The sequence below is a fragment of the Cydia splendana genome, chromosome 10, assembly GCF_910591565.1.
Source record: "Cydia splendana chromosome 10, ilCydSple1.2, whole genome shotgun sequence".
Lineage (NCBI taxonomy): Eukaryota > Metazoa > Arthropoda > Insecta > Lepidoptera > Tortricidae > Cydia > Cydia splendana.
Window position 1 is genome coordinate 18,301,516 of NC_085969.1, and position 24,115 is coordinate 18,325,630.

Genomic DNA, 24,115 nt, shown 5'->3' on the forward strand with positions numbered 1-24,115 from the left:
GGGCCGCTACGTACTGTATTGTGTATTTATAAAGTACCTTTTGAATACATCAAACTAGTTTTTATGTTGCTGGATTCGTCAATCTATGCGTCTAAAGTTAAAATGGCCGTTTTTGTTTTGAGTTCCTAGATCGACGAAACCAGCAACATAAAAACTATGTAGTTTGATGTATTCAAATATTTCGTTAAATGTTGCATAAGCAATAAGCACGTTGATGGGGTCTTAATACGATATGGATTAGATATGTCAGTGTCAAAAGTGACGTTTTTGTTTGAAGAAACGTCACTTTTGACAATGACATCGCATCTAAACGTAATATTTGACGTATCTTAAAGTTCGAATCGGGCCGGCACGTGTTAGGTAACGTTGCACGCAGGACGATCGTCTCACTTGTACATAATGTAACTAAAATCTAACACCAAAAACTTTGCTATGTTGTTTCTGACGTATTTTCCTTAGAAACAAAAGATACCTAGGTAGTCAAACGGACAAAATATTAAGATAAACAAAAGAAGTCAAATGTCACCGTGCAGACAGGTTTTTTATTGTATGACGTATGGAGACGTTAGCTGCATATTTAATGCTTGCTAAATCGGTATTGCTGGTACTAGGTGGAAATAGTACGGAGGGATCAGTCGTGTGTCCTATCTTCAAAATGTTTGTGAAATCGTTGGTGGTTCTTGCCTTTGTAGGTTTAGTCAGCTCTAGTGCAGGTAAGTCGTATTTATTGTTTTTTTTTTTAATGTTTTATCCCGTTTTTTTACTTTTTCTAAATATTTTATCCCGTTTTTTTACTTTTTTTTTATATTTTATCCCGTTTTTTTCAAATATTCAGATTTTAATATCATTGTAATTTATGTTCGAGTTTATCTGTGTTTTAAGTTAAAAGTTTACTTTAAACTGCGTAAGTTACCAAAATATTTTTTTCTTTTCTTAAAATATAACATCAACTTGTGAAAATGTATTATGCCTACTAATCTCGTAGGTAGGTACCCGAAATTAAATAGAATAAGTTATTTCTGTGGAATATTGACGAGCGCATCACCATACAAACGTAGCGACCGTTTTCCTTTTTGTATTTTTGTATTATATTACGGCAATTATACTTACTTTACACATTTTGATGTATAATAGTTACATTAACCATAACATATGCGCCTTCGTTTGATTTGTTTTGGTTTTTGGGGTTCCGTACCCAGAGGGTATTTCTACCCTCTACTAAGACCCTATTACTAAGACTCCACTATCCGTCTGTCTGTCTGTCACAAGGCTGTATCTCATGAGCCGTGATAGACCAGTTAAAATTTCCCCAGACGATGTATTTCTGTTGCCGCTATAACAACAAATAAAAACAGAATAAAATAAATATTTAATTGGGGCTCCCAGACACAAAAAACGTGATTTTTTTGCCGTTTATTGCGTAATGGTACGGAACGCTTCGTGCGCGAGTCCGACTCACACTTGGCCGATTATTTAATCATTATAACTTAAGAGTTAGGACCGAAAAACAACTTGTGAACAACAAATTTTGGAAGCTAAAAGGTACATTTGTCAGGAGAAGGACATCCACGTTCGTCTTACCTAAACCTTAATTTTGATTCATTTCATAGGTATTGTAATGTGTTAATGATGCTTTCTAAATGCAAATGCTTGACTTGTTCATGAAAGTAACTAATACCGCTATTTATACACTAACATATATATATTTTATAAATACAGTTACCTACTATACGGAATATTCATATAACGTTATATTTGTTATTTTAATTTAAGATACAAACTTTAAATTTATATAATGGTCTTCTTTACGATTCATTTTAATTATAAAATAACTAAAACATTTTTTTTGTGGTAACTGATTGCCCACTCCTCAACTAAAAACGTAGGGTAATTAAAAAAATTATCTTATATAGTAATTAAATAAATTTTGCTCGATAGGTACCTACCTAACTAGATTTGTAACAGCTAACACTTAGTACACGATATCCATTTTTTTGTGTAAGTTAAGGTATGCGTAACAAAATGTTTTGTTATTGTTAAACAAACATTTCATTTCATTTAACGTCACTATTGTTACAGTACCCCTAACAAAATGCAAGATAGACGACACCAAATGCATCAAACAGAACACGGAAGTCCTGATCCCTCTGTTCTCTGCCGGAATCCCGGATCTTGGCATCGAGCAGTTGGACCCCGTCTCGTTCAAGAAGATCGACTCCAGCAGCGATGTGCTGAGGCTGATCTTCAAAGATGCTACCCTTAAAGGGCTGAGCACGTGCCGATTCAAGAGTGTTAAGTAAGTGATATGGCTGGTTACTTAGGGTTCCGTACCCAAATCCTCCACCGTACCAAAATCCTTTTTAGGGTAAAAACGGGACCCTATTACTCAGACTCCACTGTCGTGTGTGTCACCAGGCTGTATCTCATGAACTAGCTAGAGATAGATAGTTGAATTTTTCACAGATGATGACTGTATTTCTTTTGCCGCTATAACAACAAATGCAAAGAAGTACGGAACCCTCGGTGGGCGAGTCTGACCCGCACTTGTCCGGTTTTTAAAGTGGGGACTGAGTGGACGCTCGAGCGAAGAGCGTGGCGTCCATATCAAACAAATGCAAACATATTCGAGAGGCCTCATTGCAGATCCGTTTGTCGCTTAGCGCCATGCTACGCGCTCCGCTAAACGCTCCGCTGGACGCTAGCCACTGAGACCGTTTACTAAGTGCGGGGTGTTAAAAATATGCGTAGGTTTACAATATAAACAGCTTTGGCTTTCTCCGCAGATGTAGGTTTTCTCGTAATGTTTTTGTTTTTAAAGAAAAGCTATTGTCACCATTTTTTTGTTTATTGCCCTTAGAATCCCGTAAAAGTATTTATAAAACACGGTATAAGTAAGTTACTAATTCGTAGCATTTTGTTTTATGAATTCCTAAGACGTCGCTATGCGGATATATGTAAAAATTATACCGGGTGTGTCCCGTAATACGAGCAAAAAGTGTAGGCTGTACTCCTCAAACTGACTAACATTTGTTCAGCTACTTTTAAAAATAAGTAACTTGCATTTTTATTTTTAGCACACTTTAAAGTTTATTCTAAGACAAGATAGACGACACCAAATGCATCACTGTATTGCGAATTTTTTTTTGTTTGAAGAGTGACAAGCAACGTCAACTAGTTGCCTGCAGAAAGAAAAACACAGTCAGCGATAAAAGCTTGTACCAAAAATTGTTTGCCAAAAACTTATTTTTACCTTATTTACCTACACAGACGCGACGCTTCCAAGTTGAACGCCAAAATCCACTGCGATGTCTCCCTGGACGGCAAGTACGACATGAAGGGACAAATCCTGGGTCTCCCCATCAACGGTGATGGAAACATGCACATCGAGCACGGTGAGCTCTCTTCTCTTCTTCTTTTTCTTAATAGCCCTTTTCGATCTTAAAGATGTAGGACTTCTTAAATTTTTGCCCTTCTGTTATATTTTGCGCTCTTTGTACCCATTTTCTCAGGCTTCTCTGGCTGCCGTGTCATACATTTCCAAAATGAGATATTTTTAAATAGCCAGAGTACGAGAAATATCTAGGCCAGGGACTTGTTATTTGTGGTACGGGCAAGGGATTTATTTTCAGTACCATTTCGTTGCCTTGTCACAGTATGTGACATATATACAGTATATATACAGTGACAATAGTATGAGGTCCCTAGCCACTTTGATATTGATTGTCACTGTACGACTGAAATTAATTTCCTTGACCACAGTATAAGGGTTAAAGTCTTTAGTATTCCTTTTTATTTTCTGTCATACCTATATCAATAAGTTAAGAAACTTGTCACTACGTCTTTCACCTTGTTGTTACTATGCCCTTGTCTACCACTGGCAGGTCTAAGTGCTTTGTATAAAAACAATGATTTCAATTTAATTGAATGGGCTTGCTGATAATGCTCAATCATATTTCTAGATATGAGCTAACAAAATCATTTCACATATAATTAATCTGCAAATATAAGTTATTTGAGTTAAAACTTATGAGGCATCAGTTTTTCCAATAATGAGAACAATAATGCATACCTATACTTTATTTGTTTTGTTAGCAAAATTAAATATTATCGGAATATTCCAAGCATTTTTTAACTAATTTATTCAAGAACATCAAACAAGTTTGTCATTCCTTGAAGGTTGCGGTCAAAGTAAACAATTGCTTGTTTGATTTTAATTTTAATAGATCTGTAAACTTTCGGTTGAAGAAGCCTGTTTTGATGTAAATGACGTCATTGTTTGCCACCTTTGACATGCTGCCAAGGCTGAGACACGTCAGTCAAATTTTATGACAATTACCTCTTGAACTTCGATGTCTTTTGAATTCTTAGTAATGATATTTTATTGTATTGTGACAATTTTATGGTACCATCATAGAGTTGATCTTACGAGTAAAGACAGAAGCATAGTAAACATCGTAAACATTGTCTTGATTAATAGAAAATACCTATTTACTTACTAGTTTGGCGCAATGACCCAAAATGAGTCTTGGCGTCCAACAGTCAGAAACTATGAAAACTTAAAAAAGTACAATCGGCAATTAAAGCTTGTAGGATACTGTTAATTTCTTTTTTAACTAATTCGATGCGACTTCTAATAGTCGTAACGATATATGGGACAAATATTAATTTGTTATCAGCAAGTTATCGCAATATAGGGACACCTGGAAGATACTCCACTGAGATTAATCCTTGAGTTCATGATAATGATGAAACTGAGGTGATGACAAACCCAGTAGGTAAATAATAAAATAATGGAACTCTTTAGTACCTAGGGATGTAGCTGCTTTCGTAATGAATCCGCAAGTTATATGAGTATGAAACTCATATAATTTTAGGGCATTGTATTAAAAACAATAAGAAGATTTTTCATCTTTAGAAATGTTTATCGCGGGAATATTATACCATTCCTACGTAACCCTTTTGTCCATAACTAACTAACTGTTTTGATTCAGCGGTCCAAAGATAATCTTGGCCTCCGAAACGAGACCTGTCCCGATCCTGCGTAACTTCCTGCCAGTTACTGACGCGAAGCTGAAGCCATACTTAATATAAATATTGTGACTTTCAGAAAAGGTTGAGATCACCTTCGAACTGAGCTACAAGGAAGAAACAGGAGCTGACGGCAAGAAGCATTGGATCACCGGTGCGTGGACGCATACTTTCGCGTACAAGGGCAAGACCAAGTTGGAGTTCGACAACCTTTTCGGTGGAAACGAAATTTTAGGTAACACCTTGAGATTTGCACTAGATTATCTAGCTTTCTGTAGACCATACCAAAGTTAACGAATCTGGTACATGCTTATATTTTTTTTTATTTGAGCCCTAAGTACTGAAAATATCCCGTCTGTAAAGGTGCAGCGTAAAAATTACCTATAAATTCCCTTAGTTTAGCGACGTCTACAGGAAAACGTGTGACAAAAATCGCATGTGGGTTCTTGATCCGTGTAAACGGAGCTTTACTTTAGCCAGTTTAGCCGATAGATCTCCTTACCTCAAAAGATGGTACGTAGAAATTGGTGAGCTTTCAAACAATTATTACACTAATTTTTACAAAATTAATTTGCTGTTTCCAGGCCGTGCCGCCCGCGAACTCATGAAGACCAGCGCCAACGATATAGCGACCATCACCGCCGGACCTGTGATCAAAACAATCACGGCCAGAATTCTAAAGAACGTCAAGATCTTCTTCGAGAAAGTGCCAGTGGAAGATTTTGTTCTAGAATAAGACAAAATTTGCCATAGGGAATTGTCGTAACTGAAGCGACATATATAAAGCTGTCGTTTTTCGCCGATCTGTTTATCAAAATGGTTTGTGCGACTGTCGGTTCAGTTAGGACAATAGGGTCCTCATTTATGTACGGTCAAGGATTCAATTTCAGTACCATTTCGTACCTTGTGACTAGTATGAGGTTCCTAGCGACTTTCATATTGGTTGTCACTGTGACAAGGTACGAAATGGTACTGAACTATTAAGTCATTTGACCGTACATGCGATGCGTACACAATATCGATTTATGAAAATTTATGAAACGTCAGACAATGAAAACGTGATCCTTGTTCGGAAAACGCTGTTATAATCATACCCCGGTGTTTTGAATGCGGTAATATTTGACACTAGCCAAAAAATAGTTTACAATAAACAAAGTGATGAATACCTACACGAAGTAATTGTCACTTACTAAAACCCCGGGGTACGCTTATAATGCTTTTGCTTTGTCGCAAAACTAGGAGGTCTAAGTTTACAACCTAAATGTGGGAACAGCTATAATTTCGAACCGAAAGTCTGGCCGAGTTATATGGTAGTCCTAGCCTAGACTATCCGGTCGCATTACTATGGGTTTAACCTCCTAAGGCCATACAAAAACTGCCATTTGAATTTGGAATCAATACTGAAGGAAATATGGTTGAATTTCTTTTGATTTGAAATCAATCACTTTCATTTCAAAATGGTTTTAATTACGGTGAAGTAAATAGTACTCCTGGTAGGACAGTGGGCCTTACGAAGTAAAATGATGATTGCTAGTGAAGTGCATTTAGTCACAAAGAGATGAAGTGGACATAATGGTTAATTTCTTCTCGACTTTGACGAACATGTTACATAAAGAGAAATGTCACAAGTTGTATTATAAATCTTTAAAACCCCTTATCGGCCAGACTTTAGGGCACAGAGACATAAAGAACTGCAATTCAACTGGGAAAGCCAACTTTGATTTATCTTTTTCGTAAACTTTGCAGTCGGAATGTAGTAAGAATGTGTGTAGCTATTACTATGTATAATATAGTTTGTTTTTTCTATTATACAATAATACGCCATACATTTTTTATGCAAGTAACAAATGAGCCTTCCATACAATTTCCTTTAGGCAGTGCTTTATAGTTAAAAACAGACTATAGTCCACTCGAGGTTAGCTGGGCGCTGGAGGTTCGAGTGTAGCTAAAATGTTTGAAGTACTGAACTCGTGTAAATCGGGCGTTATTTTTGTTACTCGCCAAGAACTGAAATGGGAAATGTTGCGACGACGGTTTTTTTATAATTTTATTAATAAAATATTTTGAGAACTTATCATCTTATTTATTTAGATATATTCAATTATGACAATGTAGGTATTAACGCGTGCTCAGGTGACCATGAACTCAATTTGCGTCATCCATTAAATCTTATTAAGAATTATTCGTATTTACTGACGCTATTATAAATAACGTGATCCGTTTAGTTTCATGTCTAACCTTGACTTATAGTTAGCAATAATCGGCACCTAAAAATATATATAGGTAAAACACTTAATATAAAGAAAGAGTGGCCCAGATATATAGACGCGGAATCGGCAAAAGCCGATAGGAAAAGCTTTATGTCCGCTCAATAAGAGCGAAAAAGCCGTCGAGGCGTCGGCAGGCGCCGCCCGATGCCAAGCAGAGCCGAACGACGACTTTTTCGCTCATTGCGCAGACATTAAGCTTTTTCCTATCGGATTTTGCCGATTCCGCGACGACATATGTGGGGGAACCTTAATAGATACCTATTTAGATTCGGGACTAAATAAACTAGTGCTAGCAGTTGCAGGTTGCAGCACTGTTGCCGACGGATCTATATCTGAATCCCTAAAGTCTTTTCTCCTATCTTTGCATTCCCTAATATTGTTTGTCATAATGATCAGTTGTCCTAACACTCGTATACCCTAATTTTGGTTTCCCTATTATCGAATGGCCGATTTTTTTTTGTCCTAATATGGTTTTCCCTAATGGCACTTTCCATATTGAGTATTTATCCTAATGTTATGTAGCATAATTCTTTTATTGCCTAATTATTGTTAGGCCTAAAAATTATATATCCTAACCATCATGTTACCTAATTTTACTTAGCTTATCGTTGATTGACCTAACACTCGTATGCCCTAATTTTGATTTCCCTCCTAACCTAACCCACTTTTATGGCAGCACTTCGTTTTTGCGAGGATCACAGTTCTAACCTAACCTAACCCACTTTTGTGGCAGCAGTTCGTTTTTGCGACGATCATAGTTCTAACCTAACCTAACCCACTTTTGTGGCAGCAGTTCGTTTTTGCGAGGATCACAGTTCTAACCTAACCTAACCCACTTTTGTGGCAGCAGTTCGTTTTTGCGAGGATCACAGTTCTACCCTAACCTAACCCACTTTTGTGGCAGCAGTTCGTTTTTGAAAGGATCGTAGTTCTAAGCTAACCTAGTTTTAACAGCAGTTCGTTTTTACGATGGTCGCAGTTCTAACTTAACCTAACCCAATTTTGTGGCAGCAGTTCGTTTTTACGAGGGTCACAGTTCTAGCCTAACCTAACCCACTTTGGTGGCAACAGTTCGTTACCATTCATTATGGAAAGTAATTGTTATGATAATTAATCAATAGGAAAAGTAACTGTTATGACAATTGATAATTAGGGCAATAGCCATTAGGTCAAAACAGTAAGAGCATATTATTTTATGCCAAACATTGTTAGGGATTTCGAAGAATATGGTAAAAAACATTAGGGATCTTGATAGTTATGGTACAAATGCTTAGGACAAATTAATCTTAGGCTAATCATTACATTATGGAAAATAATCGTTATGACAATTGATCGTTAGGGCATGTGCCCATTAGGACAAACCAGTTAGGGCAAGGGACTTTAGGATAAACGTTGTTAGGGATTCAGAATGACACCCGTTGCCGACTACATTATTCCATGAAATATCAAAATAAATGGTGATATCTGGATATTTGATTTTTCTGAAGCAATATAGTCGTTAACATAGCCGCACAGTATTGCTCTGCGGCCCCATACCTCCCTCAGGTACAAATAGAAATAGAACAAACATTAAACTTTAACGGGTAGCTGCAATTTCTTTGTCAACCCCGAACATTTTTATAAACTAATTTCGGGTAGTTTAGTGGTGTTTTATTAATATCTCCGTTGACATTTGTTGGGACGTCAGTCTTTCTGTGACCACAGCTGGTGCAACTCAGCTGAAACGTCGGAATTAAAGGTAAAAACAATGAAATTATATCGCGGTAGACCCGTTTGTGTAATTAAATAAATAGAAATAGAATTCCAAAATTTCCAAAAGACGACTACATTCCTTCCTAAGATACAATAGAATAGGGATGTTTCCTGTACTTAATATAAATTATTTCAAACCGTGTACGAAATAAAGCACCAGATAATTATTAGAAAAACAAAGATAGCAGCTATTTTTAAACACGATTTGTATTTAATAAATCAGATTGAAATATAAAAAGTAGGTGAGTTTACCGTGACGTCACTACATTCGTTTTCATATAAATTCCATATTAGCAAATCGTTTTGACAGTTCTAAAAAAGAAGCTGATTTGACTAGTAGGAATGTAGCCTATTCCATAAAGTTCGAATCTAGTGTAAGAAATACAGTTAAATTCGTTTTGTTTGAAAATGGAACCGTAGTTACAAACAAATGCAACTTAATTCGAAATTTAATTCAAAATTCAACAGATTTACGTTACGAGTAACAGAAGAATATTCAATTAAATATTTACTTCAAACAAGGCAACAAGGATCAGAACTGGTTATTTTAATTATGTGACGTAATTCTACGGTGTCCGGTATATTTTAATGTTATTCAAATTAGTCCACGTGTAAGGTTAAATTATTGATGGCATCAGTCGTGTGAGGATCTTGGTTCAAGATGTTTGTGAATTTTATAGTGGCCGTTACTGTGTTAGGTTTAGTTAGTTCGAGTGCAGGTAAGGTTTAAAGTTATTTTTCACATCACCTATTCGGAAAAGGGCTTTTTCTTCCCTGCTAGGAGGGATCAAAATGGCACTTTTCTTCCCTGCTAGGAGGGATCAAAGTAACACTTTTCTGTTCTAGCACACTATTTTTACATTTTTTTGCACATTATTTTTTAGCTTAAATAATCTGTTTGAGCATCAGATTGTGTCAAGACTAAGATTTTGTTATTTTGCTCATAGTTGATGTGAAAAGCAGTATGTGTCACACGGTATCAAAATTATTTCGTCTTGGGCGTTAACACTTGAATCCCTCATCACGCTCAGGATTCCATGTACGCCTTGACGGAAATATGTATATCATTTTGATCCCTTGTAACACAAACTACTATTTAACTGACCTCCGATAAAGGGTCGGGTTTTATGTACCTAATAACGAATCTTTTTAACTATGTTAAAAATCAATAATTTTAAACTTAATCCACCTCAAAAGTCCGCCATTTGTACCTTCATATATTGTATCTTCATATATTGTACCTTCATATATTGTATCTTCATGTATTGTGCAATAAAGAATAAAATAAATAAATAAAAGTCTCCCGGAGAGATTATTAATTTTTTTGATATAATTATTTGAAATCAGCAATATTTATACTAGTACTAAATCATATTTAAGTTCCAGTAACGTATCCAGGCTAATGCTATCTTGTGAATGCGCTATCAAAATTAACTTTCATAATACTGCATATGAGTACCATAAACTACCCAACTGTAGTTCAAAATCTCCCGACTATGGACCAAAAGTATCTTGAGTATCTTAGTTCAGGTAAGACCATTATATGAATATAAAATTATATAACAAATTCTAAAACAAAATATTTTTATATTTATGTGAAAGAACAGACTAAAAAAAAACCGAAAAGAATATTAGCATGGATACACTTGTGGGCCATAATTATAGTATTGGACTACAGGTAGGTGGTTTTATGGAAGCTCATTTTGTTATCTCAGCAGATTGCCCTTGCGATGTTTATTAAACCATACATTTTTTCATTTCATTTTAATTAATTATCTTTTTTTTTTTTCATTTTTATAAATTTGTGAGTTACCACCTTCATTTCAGTACCCCTAACGAAATGCAAAGCGGACGACTCAGAATGCATCAAAAAGAACGCCGAAGTTCTCATTCCCCTGTTCGTCGCCGGCATCCCCGAGTTGGGCATAGAGCAATTAGATCCCGTGGTCTTCAAGAAGATCGACTCCAGCACCAACTTCTTGAACCTTATCTTTAAAGACCTTACGGTTAAAGGACTTAATTCCTGCAGATTCAAGAGTATTAAGTAAGTTTTATTTTATCATTATGGATTAAGAGAATCACAACACAGAAGTTCTAATTCCCCTGTTCGGTACCGGCATTACCGACTTGGGCATAGAGCAATTAGATCCCGTGGTCTTCAAGAAGATCGACTCCAGCGCCAACTTCTTGAACCTCATCTTTAGAGACCTTATAGTTAAAGGACTTAATTGCTGTGTCAAGTAAGTTTTATTTTATTATTATGGATTTAGAGAATTAGAACACAGGGGGGGCGATTTTTGAAATTCGATCGCTCGTATTCGTCACTCGAAAATCGGTGGAAAACGGCGAAATGCTAACTTTTTAAATACGAGCGTTAGAAATTTGGAATCGAGTGGTATTGACCACTCGTTTTTAATTCAATTAGTAGAATTTAAATGCCTAGTAGCGGAGATATTATTGATCGAAATGCACGAAATCGAGCGGTCGAATTTCAAAAATCGGCCCCCTGGCCTTCTCATTCCCCTGTTCGGCGCCGGCATTACCGAGTTGGGCATAGAGCAATTAGATCCCGTGGTCTTCAAGAAGATCGACTCCAACACTAACTTCTTGAACCTCATCTTTAACGACCTTATAGTTAAAGGACTTAATTTCTGCACATTATCTTGGTATTAAGTAAGTTTTAGTTTGACAATGGTATAGATTTAAGAACATGAAAATTCTATCTACATCCACACTAACCCCACTTTGGCTCATCGTTCACTGGACGTTGTTGGGTGGTTATATCAACATTAATAGTGATTAATGTTGATATAACTATGTTGTTGATATGACTTGTATTGCACTAATGATGCGAGTACCTAATATTACATAAAAAGGTTTCTATTACCTCCATGTGTATAGTTTTTAACGTTTTGGCATAGAAATTTGCAAGAAAAGTCCAATGAATGCTTCATCGTCTCATGTCGTGTCGAGGAAATGAGGATAAGGTGCGAAAGTATTTTATTTTAAAACTGGCTGTAAGTATCTTTATATTCATTTGAAAGCAACTGTTCAGCGATTTTCAAGAAGATCACTCTTAAGATACCTTAAGGGACGAAAAATGTGTGAAGTGATTCAAGGTCATACCTATATCACCTTTAGGGCTTGCAATTCGAATATTCGAATATTCGAATTTGTCGAATATTCGACCTGTTTTGATATTCGAATATTCGGCCGCTCAGGTTTCTAATATTCGAATATTTTTTATTAGTATAAAAAATCTATTTCATCCGCTGTAGTTACAGTTTCTGTGTATTTTCTGGGTATTTACAGTGAATGAGGAACGATAGGTACCCAAATACGAAGGAAATAATATTTTTACTGTATTCCTCACGATAGACTTCGGGAATACAGTGAAACTTAACTCAATTTGAAAGAAAACGAAATCAAAAAGTATGTTATTTTTACGGTGCGTAAGTTTTAAGTTATAAAGGGTCATTCTGTTTATTCAGTGCAAGCGTGCGTTAAGCGATTTTTTGAAGACTAAACCTTGCCCGCACTTATCGCAATTCTCAAATTTGATCATACCAAACCTGCCCAACTAGGTAATCTAACTATGCACCTTTAGCTAACGAATAGTCCACCCAGTAGTCAACTAACTTTTTCCCTTAAATATTCCAATATTATATAATTAAGTCGACCTTTAGGAATAAAAACTTGCCAAAACAAACAAAGTCAATAAAGATTCAAAATACAATGGAATTAGGTACAGGCTTCTGAGTGACTACAAGTTAATTTAAATCAAAAAATAATTACCTACTAAAAATAATATCTTACATACCTAGGTGTTTGGATGGTTAAAGTTATATTATTTCACGCAACGACGCATTTATAATAAAAGTTTTATCTAGAAATATTGAATACGTCTTATTTTAGCGTTTTACTTGTTTTTATAAATGTAGGCATCTCATAGTAGGATGATAAAATCTAGTTAATTTCTGCAAAATATCATTAGTTTTAGCAATATGTGAAAAAAGCTTTTGAATAAAACGATAATAAACCGATTTCTCGTTCTTTTTCTTATTTTTTATAATATTCGAATAATTATTCGAATATTCGAATATGTCGTCAGAAAAAGTCGAATATTCGAATACCTGAAAGTTTCGAATATTTGCAAGCCCTAATCACCTTACAACACGAAGCAAGAAAACTGTTACATTAATATTCTTGTAAGAGTTCAATGCCAGAACCTCACGATACACGTGGAACTCATGATATCAGTTTTTTTTCCAATCTTGTCCCTGAATATTTTTCGCCTTATTAGTGATTAATGTATGTCTCATTAACTATGCCTACCGATCGACTATACCAGTTCCTTAAAATATTAAATCACAATTTGTTTGACGTTGTTTAAATTTATGGAGCTCTTTTTTTATTTTTATTGCCACGTTAAAGTTCACGAACTGTACTAAAATAAATATTGAATAATAGACATATACCTACGTCATAATTTCGTAGAACTTTGACGTTTAAAATAACACTTGCACTGCGTGTGTTATCAAAATCGTTGCAGACTTTTCTTGGTCTAACCTTTAGATCTCCACCTAAATTATATTTTATACATAACAGCTCCGTTACTTGAATACTGACACAGGACCTCGAAATTTGAAACATAATCGTCTGTCAAGCCATTTCCATCAGTAGAAAAAGCAGCATATTTTAAAAATATAGGCGCGACTGAAGGGTTATCGTCTCATAGAAACTTTTCTACTGACAAAGTTGTTTGACATACTATAATGATATTATTTACGTGTAGTCGAACTCTTTCATATGACAATACTCACATAATGATAAACTAAACAAGGGTATTTGCTTTTTGAATAACTGATTATTTGAACTTGCAGAAACAACAAGGTTAAGCAGGTGCTCTCAGCCAAAATCCACTGCGATGTCGTCCTAGACGGCCAATACACAATGAAGGGGACAGTCTTCCTACTCCCTGTTACTGGCGACGGAAAAGCCCACATTGAACACAGTATGTATCAGAAAATAACTATTAGCCTGTGAACGTCCCACTGCTGGGCACAAACCTCGTATTTGCACTAGAGGGTTCAGGCTAAAGATCCTAAGTCTATCTAATGTGAATATTTTGTGAAGTTCTGGACTAATGTATACAATACAGGTATCTTTCGTTTTTTTTTTGAGCGGCTAAGGAATTCAGAAATATCTCGACAAAGCCGTTATTACTAAAACGTGAAAGTGCAAGCTCAGATATTTATGAGCACCTTGGCCGCTCCAAAAAATTCGGTAGCGATTGTACCATGTCGAATCCAAACCCTTTTTAACAGTTTCGATTAGACGATTAGAGACTACAAAGACGCAATAAAAAAGATAATTTATAATTTCCAGAGAAAATCGAGATTAATTTCGACTTGAAATACGAAGAAGAGACCGGCCCTGATGGCAAACAGCATTGGAAGACCGGCCAGTGGACGCACGACTTTAAGTATTTGGGAGAAAATGTATTGGACTTCGACAACTTGTTCGGTGGAAATGAAGTTTTGGGTAATTTATTTGTTTCTTCTTCAATTAGTCTCTTTATCAAAGGCCGGGAATGGTGTGGTTTTACTTTATGTGGGTAGTCTGTATATCCAAATTGATGCTCTAAAGAATCTTCTACTGAGTAACGAACACTTACAGTATTTTTTGTCCCAAATTGGGATTTCGTATTTATTCCACCCAGGATGAGGAGCTCTTCAAACCAGCCAAATTTTCCAAATCTAACGAAAAAAAATTCGACAATAGTAAAATGCAACTGAAAAAAAATGTGTATATTTATTTTACTTCACTTTTTAGCTGGAGCAACGAAAGCGCTTATGAAGAGCCACCCCAAAGAACTCGCAGAGCTGACAGCCGCACCTGTCGTCAAAACCATCGTTGCAAGGATTATAAAGAACGTCAAGATCTTTTTCGAGAAGATTCCCGTGGAAGAATTTGCTCTGGATTAGTTACAAGCACAGAGAATGTACAAGATTGTCCGTCAATTATTACATGTGCGACCAAATTCGAAGTATTAAATTCAGAAATAATATGGGATTGCGTAAATTATTTGCTTTTGTAACAGTATATTACAAGATAAAATCACCCACCGTATCTCCTGAACACAGCTTTTCGTATTTTCTAGTCCGCTATCCTTACGTTTCGTTATATCCAGTAGTCAGTATAACTTAACTAAATTCATTAAGCTATACGTATTAGCATAAATAAACTAAACACCGTATTGGACGTATCGTATCTATACTAAAGTTTGATGCAAGTCAGATATCAAGTATTAAATTACTATTTCAGAGAAGTTTAAGACTTGAATCATTTTATATAGGTGCACTTATAACGAGCATACAACAACTATTAAACCCATCTAAATGGAGCATAATTTAGATCCTTCAACAAATGTTATCTTATGACGCGAATTTGTATGAATAAATAGTTATGAGAATTGTATTACTTTGTTTACTTCCTATTTTCAGATTTATCGACGATTTAATAAAAACTTTTATTAAATTTAAACAGGTTTTCAGATAAATTCTCTCAAAATATCAGTTACATATCAATACGACTTGACATACGTATATTAGAATAAAATTTAGTCGTAATATCGTGAATAATAAAGTTTACTTATAAAAATATAAAGATTAGCTATGTAGGTAATTAGCATCTTTTCGAGGCCAAACAGCTTAAGTTTGACTTCTTTGTCATGGAACAAAATTAAGATGCCCATTTTGTCTAATTCAAATCAAGTTGTTTATAACTTTTATTAAGCGGGTCTACTATAGGTATACAATTACTATACATACACAGAAATGAGGATATCCGTAGAAGGGCCAAAGCAACCAACATTGCCCGCACAATTGCACGGTTGAAGTGGCAATGGGCAGGCCACATAGCCCGAAGAGTCGATGGCCGTTGGGGTAGAAAAGTCCTAGAGTGGTGGCCACGGATGGGAGAGCTCAGTGTCGAACGACCACAAACTAGATGGACGGATGATCTCGTACGCGTCGCTGGGAGCCGGTGGCTGCAGTGTGTTAGAGATCGCTCTCGGTGGCGGTCTATGGGAGAGGCTTATGTCCAGCAGTGGACGTCAGTGGCTGATAGGTAGGTAGGTACTATACATACCACAATTAAATGCTAAACATGTAGATATAAAATACCAAGAAAACATTAAACATGAACTCGTCAATGATCGGAATCGAATCATCGCCTTCAGTTGAATTTTCGAAAGCTATGAACTTTTTTGCACCATCTGTATGATTGACCCTAAGGTTGACTGGTAGGGAAAGCCATTTGGCATTAAGATATACTATTTCACTGTTTTTGTATTTTGGGTACAAGACATTTTAAATAAATACTTAAAACGAGAATCTTTTAAAAATAGGTACATACATACCAACTTCATATTATTAAAGTCAGCTGAGAGCCCCAAAACCCCATTAATAATAAAAGGCCTCTAAACACCCCTATTAAAATAGGAATTCTAATTAAACTGTCAACGTTACAAATCTCAGCGTTGGTATCACAATAAACCGTAAAAGACCAATTATTTTCGATCTTCACACGCCGCTCCATATAAAAACGTCAACACAGCAATGAACTTAAAACATGTGGTCGATCGTGTTTTATTTTTAGACAACGGGAACTGCGAGCTCAGCACGGTTCCATTTTTATCGACTATCACTATGCGCGTCCCTTTCGCACTTACATACTTGTTAGAACGTGACAGGCATGGTGACAAGGGATAAAAACGCGACCGTGCTAAGCCGCCTGGTGAAATTAAGCTCTAATATAGTTTATTGGGTTTTTTAAATCATTTATTTACATACAATATACATACAGTGGTACTACTAAACGAAATTGGGTTGGGTTTTTTGTTGGGTTGATATTTGCGATATTATGTGATATTTTAAATATATTAAGAACGGGTCACTCACGTATTTGAAGTCTAAAAACGCTCGACATGTTTCACTCCGTACCGAGGAGTGTCATCAGGAGCTAGCGTTGAGGGTGAGGGACTGGTTTAATATGTCTGTCAGGCCTATTCGGATTTCGAGATAATCACAAGATCTTGAGACGATTTAGAGATCTACTAGATCTACATTAGATATCGACTAGATGTGACTTGGATATCTAAGTCATAACTTGTCGAAATCGTTCAAGAGGACCTCCAGAATCGCGGAAACGTCAAATTTGACATATCTATCTTACAAATATCTTTAAATTATCCGTATCGTAACTTGTTGAAGTCTAGTAGAAATCTAAATCATTTTCCGAATCGAGCCGTGTGTCTCACGGAAGTTTTGTTATTAAGATATGTGATATTATTAATTATTTTATTTATAAGACACACCAACAGTACATAAACAAAGCAAGTAGGTAAAGTTACATTAAGTATAGTAGTAGTATAAGTATAGTATTAAGTACAGTAGACACGAATAATATTTATGCACCAATAACAGGTGTGCAACAAAATTCAAACAGTTCGAGGCTTTTACACTACTTTACTATGATGCTTAATTACATCAACTGGTGAGTACTCGTAGAGTTCCAATGGCTCAAAATAGTCACAATGTCATCATCATCATCAAAATTTAAGAGCATGGCTCTTGTCGGTGGAGTATGCGCCAGTTTTCGCGGTCCTCGGCCAGGTTTTTTAGGTCCCTGTAAGACACGACATTTGCTTTTGCTTTTAGTTGTTGTGTATAACTTGCTCGTGGTTTTCCTCTTCCTCTCCTAGCTTCAATCTTGCCTTCTAATATAGTTTTAAAGAAAGTGTCGTGTCTTATCAAGTGACCTATCATTTTGCCTCGTCTATTCTCTATGGTCCTCAGTAGGTTTCTCTTCTCTCCAACAATTCAGTCACAATGTGCAGTAAAGGAATTAAATTCCCGTACCATTTCGTACATTGTCACAGTGACAATTATGAAAGTCGCTAAGAACCTCATCTATTGTCACGGTGACAAGGTACGAAATGGTACTGAAATTAAATTCGTTGATTGTACAATAAAAAAATTAAAAGATAAGAGATTCTTTGATGTCGTTATCTTTTAGATATCGACAATATTTTTTAAACTTTAATATGCTTGGAACTTTAGTTATAAAAACTAGTTCTAGATTTAAATCTCCAACAAACTTGAAATGTCTGCAACAGTGATGTTCACACATCGTCAGCTGAGAATACGTTTGTATCATATCCATTTCTGGGTAAAATCGTTTTTTAATAATTTCTAAAATAACAAAAAATATGCTATAATTGGCACTAATCGGTTTTTAAAAAACATATTTTTTCGAAAATGTTGTGCCATATCCGCATTTTACTATAGGATAATTACACTCTGTTAACATAAAATTATCACAAAAGTGTGACATACATATCTAACACCTTTGTGTCATATCATACATTGTATGTTTAATTAACATTTACTCATCAAAAACGGATATGGCAATAACAAAAATGCTTTTATTTCATGATTACCTCTATATTCAACATATTTGTATGGTACTATAAATAGTAATCATATGTGCCTAAATGATAAATAAGTTCAATATTTCCTAAATGTTAAACTTTTCGAAAAATATTTTTTTTTGTTTCTTTTCGCTCTCCTGTAAACCAATGTAAGTATTGTAAGTGGTGTATGGCACAAACGTATTCTCACCCGACGACATGTTGTATTATCATACAATTCATGGTTAGGATAAAAATAGTAGTTCAATACAATAAATTTAAGTGGGTCCCTTTATTTACAAAAACAAGGACAAAAATTTAAAAAGAATATTAAGAACGGAAGACTAAAGTAAGTAGCATGGGTGTTCTTAAACATTTGAAAAAAGAACGTAAAAAGGAACGCTTCAAAATTCGAACCAATTAGAGATGTGGCCGGCCGATACCAACGTCATTATTTTGACAAATAGACGATTAGCTTCGATGTGATGATCTACGAACGATACTGTCTATAATTACCGTTGCTGACTCGGCTGTTTTAAAAACAGCCGAGTTTTTTTAAGAGTTTATAGTTACGTAAACTAGTATTATGTGCTCATTTATTAGTTTTATGCTTTGTTAAACATAAAATAACAGATAGGTACAAGGGTGAACTTTATAATTTAAGGAATTCTCTATACTATAGTACTCGGGGGACCGGCGGCCTAGCCAAGGTGACGAGTGCTTGCGCTTCGCCATCGAATCGGTTTGTGTTGCTAGTGTGACAGTCGCGTTTTGTTCGCTACGTAGCGTTAGCAATTGGCATGTTGTCTACGGGGCCTTGTGTCATCTCCGTATAGTTTATAACCTAAAAACGGTTAATCTCGCAAACTTGTATTGAAATAACACCTGTCAGCGTAGCCGTCGAGTCTGAAAAATATTATACCAGTCACCCGTTTACTGGGTAGTTATTAAGGAAGTTATTGCATGTGTGTTAACAGCATGATTTAAAGGACGCGGTATTAGGCTAAAATACTGCACTTTGTTACATACCAGCTAAAACTGTAACATATATCTTCTACGAGGGTACTCACCCTTATCCCGATATTTACGATTTTAATGCAATTAAACGAAAGCGTGACACGCGACAGGCCCAATCTTGACAGAATAACAAATGAACTAAGGCGTAGCTAACCGACAATCAATAACAAACCGATACGGAGGGGTATCTGTGGAAAAATCGCACAATACATGCTTCGATACACAATTGTAAATAGGTTGTAATAAGGTCGGCCGCAAATGGGCGGTTTATGGGTGCGACAATCGTAAGTTATCGTTTTTTGAATGTATGTATAATGTATAGGTAGGTACGAATATGAGCTGCAAAATTGCATGGACAAATTAAGAATGAATTCATTGATAAATTCGCTATTGACGGCTGATGGTACGTACAAAATTATAATACATAATTTATATATGCATATTATACACTTACAGGTGACTCAAAAATACGTTGACAAAAATATCCGCAGTAAACATTTTTGGCTACGTATTTTTGGGCCAGCCCTATACTATAGACGGTCAAGCAAATGTTGTCAGTAAAAAAAGGCGCGAAATTTTCTATGGGACGATATCCCTTCGCGCCTACATTTTTCAAATTTGCCGCCTTTTTCTACTGACAAGATCTGTTTGACCAAGTATAACTACTATTTTTTTTTAATATAACGTTTATAATATTTATCATAAAAGCATATGGCTATAATTAATCTCTATTACCTACAAAGTATTAGTTATTAAAGCACTTGCAAGGAAAAGATACCGAAATCGCTAATTTTGACTAATTTGTGTTGTGGCTTTTGTGGCGTTTCTTCCAACAATGTTTGCAACATCTTATAATTTTACTTAGACAACAATATAATTCCTTATTAGATGACTCTAATGACCTACTTTCACTTTTTGTTACTAATTTTAATTTAAATAGATACCTATAATTATATTTTATTTACTTTACTCCTATTTTTCATTTAAGTACTCACTTACACTCTTTAACATAAAGAAAACGGGTCTAAATTCTTTTCGTTGTCTCGTATTTTGTCCCCAAAAAATGTGACGGAGTGGAGCTTTTTGTATGGAGTGAAATTAAGTTTTTAATTTTTCTCAAAAGAATAATAACCTACAACAAGAAAGACATGCAATACCACTCAATTTTATTTATTTGATAAAATACAAAAATGGAAGCGTGACAGAGTGGTCAGAAACAAGACAACGAAAATAATTTTAACCCATACAACAAAATCAGCCTAGCAGCTTGCCCTAACAACATTTTACCACATTGATTTTACATTTACACCACAAGTCACCTTAACCGTTCGTATGCGGCCGATCTAACACCATTTTCAAAATCGTAATGCACCCATTCTCCTAGGGGATGAGTCACGTGCCGTTCGCGTGCTGTGTCGCACCATTTGCCCCGTAAACGCACTGCTGCAACCACAATTAACAAAAACATCGTATCAATGTACGAATCTCATACTAAAATACGACCTTTTGGAAATAATGATGAACGCTGAGATTTGTTTACGGAATTTAAAAAGGACTTAAGCGACGCGGATTTTAATACTCATTTAAGCGTTTTATAAGCACGGTTTTAAGGGACTGTGGAGAATTTAATGGCTGATAATATTGATATTATGGGAATTAATAGGAAGTTGGTGGCATAAACATGGTGGTTCTTTAGGGTGTCCGTGGGTATATCGTTTGTTATTATTTTGTAACTGCGTTGTAAAAATCCAGTTCCATTTTCTTCTACTTGTGCAATGGCCAGGGGTCGACAAACTTTTGAAAAGAAGAGCCAACATGGACTAGATGTCACTGACTTATTGGGAATCTGTAAGAGCAGCATATGATTTTTTCCAGTGGTCTAAGGGTCGGTTGCACCAAACCGCCTGTCACCGTTAAAGCGGTCGCTAAATTTTATTGTATGTGAATTTTCATAGTTCTCTGTTGAGTGATGTTGATCAGTCTGTCAAATGTGGTTGGTGCAACTGGCCCTAAGTATACTTAAGGTAACGTTCGGATGTCAACTGCAGCTGCATTACTGTTGTGGCGTCGTTGTTGCCGCCGCTGTATATGTCAATTTCCTTGATAAAATGAGTTTCTAGACTAACCCCCTTATTCATAAACGTTTACTAAAGTTGACAAGCCGATAATAATCGTTTGTCCCTTTCCATCATACCAATACGTCGGAAAGGGACAAACGATTACTATCGGCTTGTCAACTTTAGTAAACGTGTATAAATAAGGGGGTAATTCTTCTTCCACATTACGCACATTAGTTTACTGCATAATGAGCTATCAATATTACTCTTTGAGCAGCATTTATGAGCAAAAATAAATAAAAAATCTTGAGACGACTTCGCCATTTTGAAATTCAACCGGCAAGTCTTAAATATGTCCGTAACACAAATAAGACAAATGCCAATAGAACAGTAGACAATCGAACTTTAGATTTGACATCATTCATCATTCGAAGTAAACTGCCATGTTCTTCACAAAACCCAAGACGTGATCATTTTGGGCCTCTGCCCGGACCCCGGTTCACTTAGGTCCAATTAGTCTTATCTATCATCTAACGTCAGCAGATCCGAACCCTCGAAATTACATCAGAGGCAAAAACTAGGAATGTGCTCCGTCATAGTATGAGCCAATTCTGTTTTCAGAATCTGATCTTAGTTCGATACGACCTTGGATCATGTCATCAGGGGGGGCTAATCCAAACTTCAAATGCCATTCGAAACTTAAAGGGGCCCACAGATTACCAGTTCGCCGGACGATATCAGCCTGTCAGTTGTTCGGAACTGTCCCCTTTTTCGTTTAACTGACAGGCCAATGACGTCCGGCGGACTGGTAATCAGTGGGCCCTTTAAATAATGTATGTCAATAATTAAATTAATTAATTACTTAATTCATTAGTCACGTACCTATCTTTTCTTAGCATCTGTCATCTTGACAGTTTCTTTTCGCTTGGCATTTGTCGATGTAGGTACGATTGTCATCTTGAGCTCTTGACTAGGCCCCAGGCAATTCAAGCGTACCGATAAGTGCGGACAATATGATACCACTCCGTACTCCTGTGTGGCTACCACCAGTTTGGTACTGTCATAAACGTTAACGAGAACGTAACTTACTTTCTATGCATTAGTGCGAGCGAGATGTATAGAAAGTAAATTACGTAGACGTTAGCGTATATGTCAGTTTTGACACTGTCAGTGATTCATCGGGCACCTACTGATTGTATTTCGTAAGGACAAATCAGAGTTATCGGCTCACACTGGTTACCGCAGCAGCGCACGTACTTGAGATCGTATCAAAATCAGATAAAAAATGATAATACAGAATTGGTCTCCAAGTCAGTTACGCCACGTTAAAAACGACGTAAATGACCGGACATTTCAATGACTTTACGACTTTTTTGAACGAGTAATGGAGTTTCTTTAAGTAAAAAGAATACAATGCATGCGGTTAGATAACTGTTCCGCAAATTAAATTTGTAAATAAGACTCATGACTTTGCAAATGGTTTGGATTACTTGCTAATTTTTATATCAATTGGTGGTAAAGTTTGTTTGGTAGTTCTAGGTACTTTTTCATTGACTTTACTTTTTATTTTGCTCTTGCACTACTACCTTACCCCTAACCCTATTCTACTTATTAATACAAAAATAATGATAAAATCTATTTAATTCCACTTTTTAAGAAAGTTTACGCTGTTGAAAAAAAAACAATAATTTTAGAGTTACACAGAGGAAACCCTTGCATATTAACACAATTAATGTTTTAGGACCTAAAGTGTCATTCAATGGAATTTGCTAACTATGTAAACAAAAGTCACTAGTAAATTCATCATTCAGAGACAATTTCAATATGGCGGTTTGTTTACATAGTTAGCAAGTTCCATAGAATGACACTTTATAGATATTAAGCACTAAATTAAATCACACAATTTAGTGACTTTTGACCAATTAACCAAACAGCCAAACCTTACAAATCAGCAAAGCGTTTTGCTTTTACAAATCCAATGTGAATAGAAATTCCCGCTAACCAGACATCCTATTCAAATATAACATTTCCACATTAGCTCTAGCACGCAATCTAAAATACGGAATTAAATATTAACTAGTAAATAAAGTAGCAATTTAAACCTTTTGTTAAGGACACTAGGTTTATATTCCTTTGTTCGTTTTGATCGGTTTGTTTTCAGGTAATTGGTGGTTGTCACAGTGGCAACGCTCTGCATTTCACATGCATTAGTTGCACGAACCTGTCACAGTAGATAGATTTTGGAATTGTCTATCTGCCCACGCTAGAGATAATAAATCGAAGTCCGAGAAGTTAGGATAAAATTATTCATAGTTATAATGAAAATTATCATCATCATCTTCCTGACGTTGTCCCGGCTTTTTACCACAGCTCATGGGAGCCTGGGGTCCGCTTGGCAACTAATCCCAAGAATTGGCGTGAGCACTCGTTTATGCGAAAGCCACAAGCGTATGCTATCCGACTTTCCAACCAAGAAGGCAAGGCCTTATTGGGATTAATGCGGGTTCTTCACAGTG

General features: G+C 35.9%; 2 protein-coding genes across 3 annotated transcripts; both read left to right on the plus strand.

Annotated features, from left to right (window-relative positions):
* Nucleotides 1-560: 560 nt before the first annotated feature.
* Nucleotides 561-7,102, plus strand: LOC134794407 (circadian clock-controlled protein daywake-like). Of its 2 annotated transcripts, XR_010144670.1 has the most exons (6): nt 561-713; nt 2,080-2,296; nt 3,268-3,392; nt 5,108-5,263; nt 5,613-5,894; nt 5,988-7,102. XR_010144670.1 is itself a non-coding variant. In XM_063766215.1 (5 exons), exons 1-5 carry the CDS (start codon nt 581-583, stop codon nt 5,762-5,764), a joined length of 783 nt encoding a protein of 260 aa, XP_063622285.1. In that variant the 5' UTR covers nt 561-580; the 3' UTR covers nt 5,765-7,102. The 2 variants fall into 2 exon arrangements, 1 of the variants encoding a protein (XP_063622285.1); XM_063766215.1 differs by having other exon boundaries at nt 5,613-7,102.
* Nucleotides 7,103-9,640: 2,538 nt separating this feature from the next.
* LOC134794627 (uncharacterized) lies at nt 9,641-15,120 on the plus strand. Its single transcript, XM_063766424.1, has 5 exons — nt 9,641-9,769; nt 10,878-11,094; nt 13,934-14,064; nt 14,439-14,594; nt 14,886-15,120. Exons 1-5 carry the CDS (start codon nt 9,712-9,714, stop codon nt 15,035-15,037), a joined length of 714 nt encoding a protein of 237 aa, XP_063622494.1. The 5' UTR covers nt 9,641-9,711; the 3' UTR covers nt 15,038-15,120.
* Nucleotides 15,121-24,115: the final 8,995 nt, after the last annotated feature.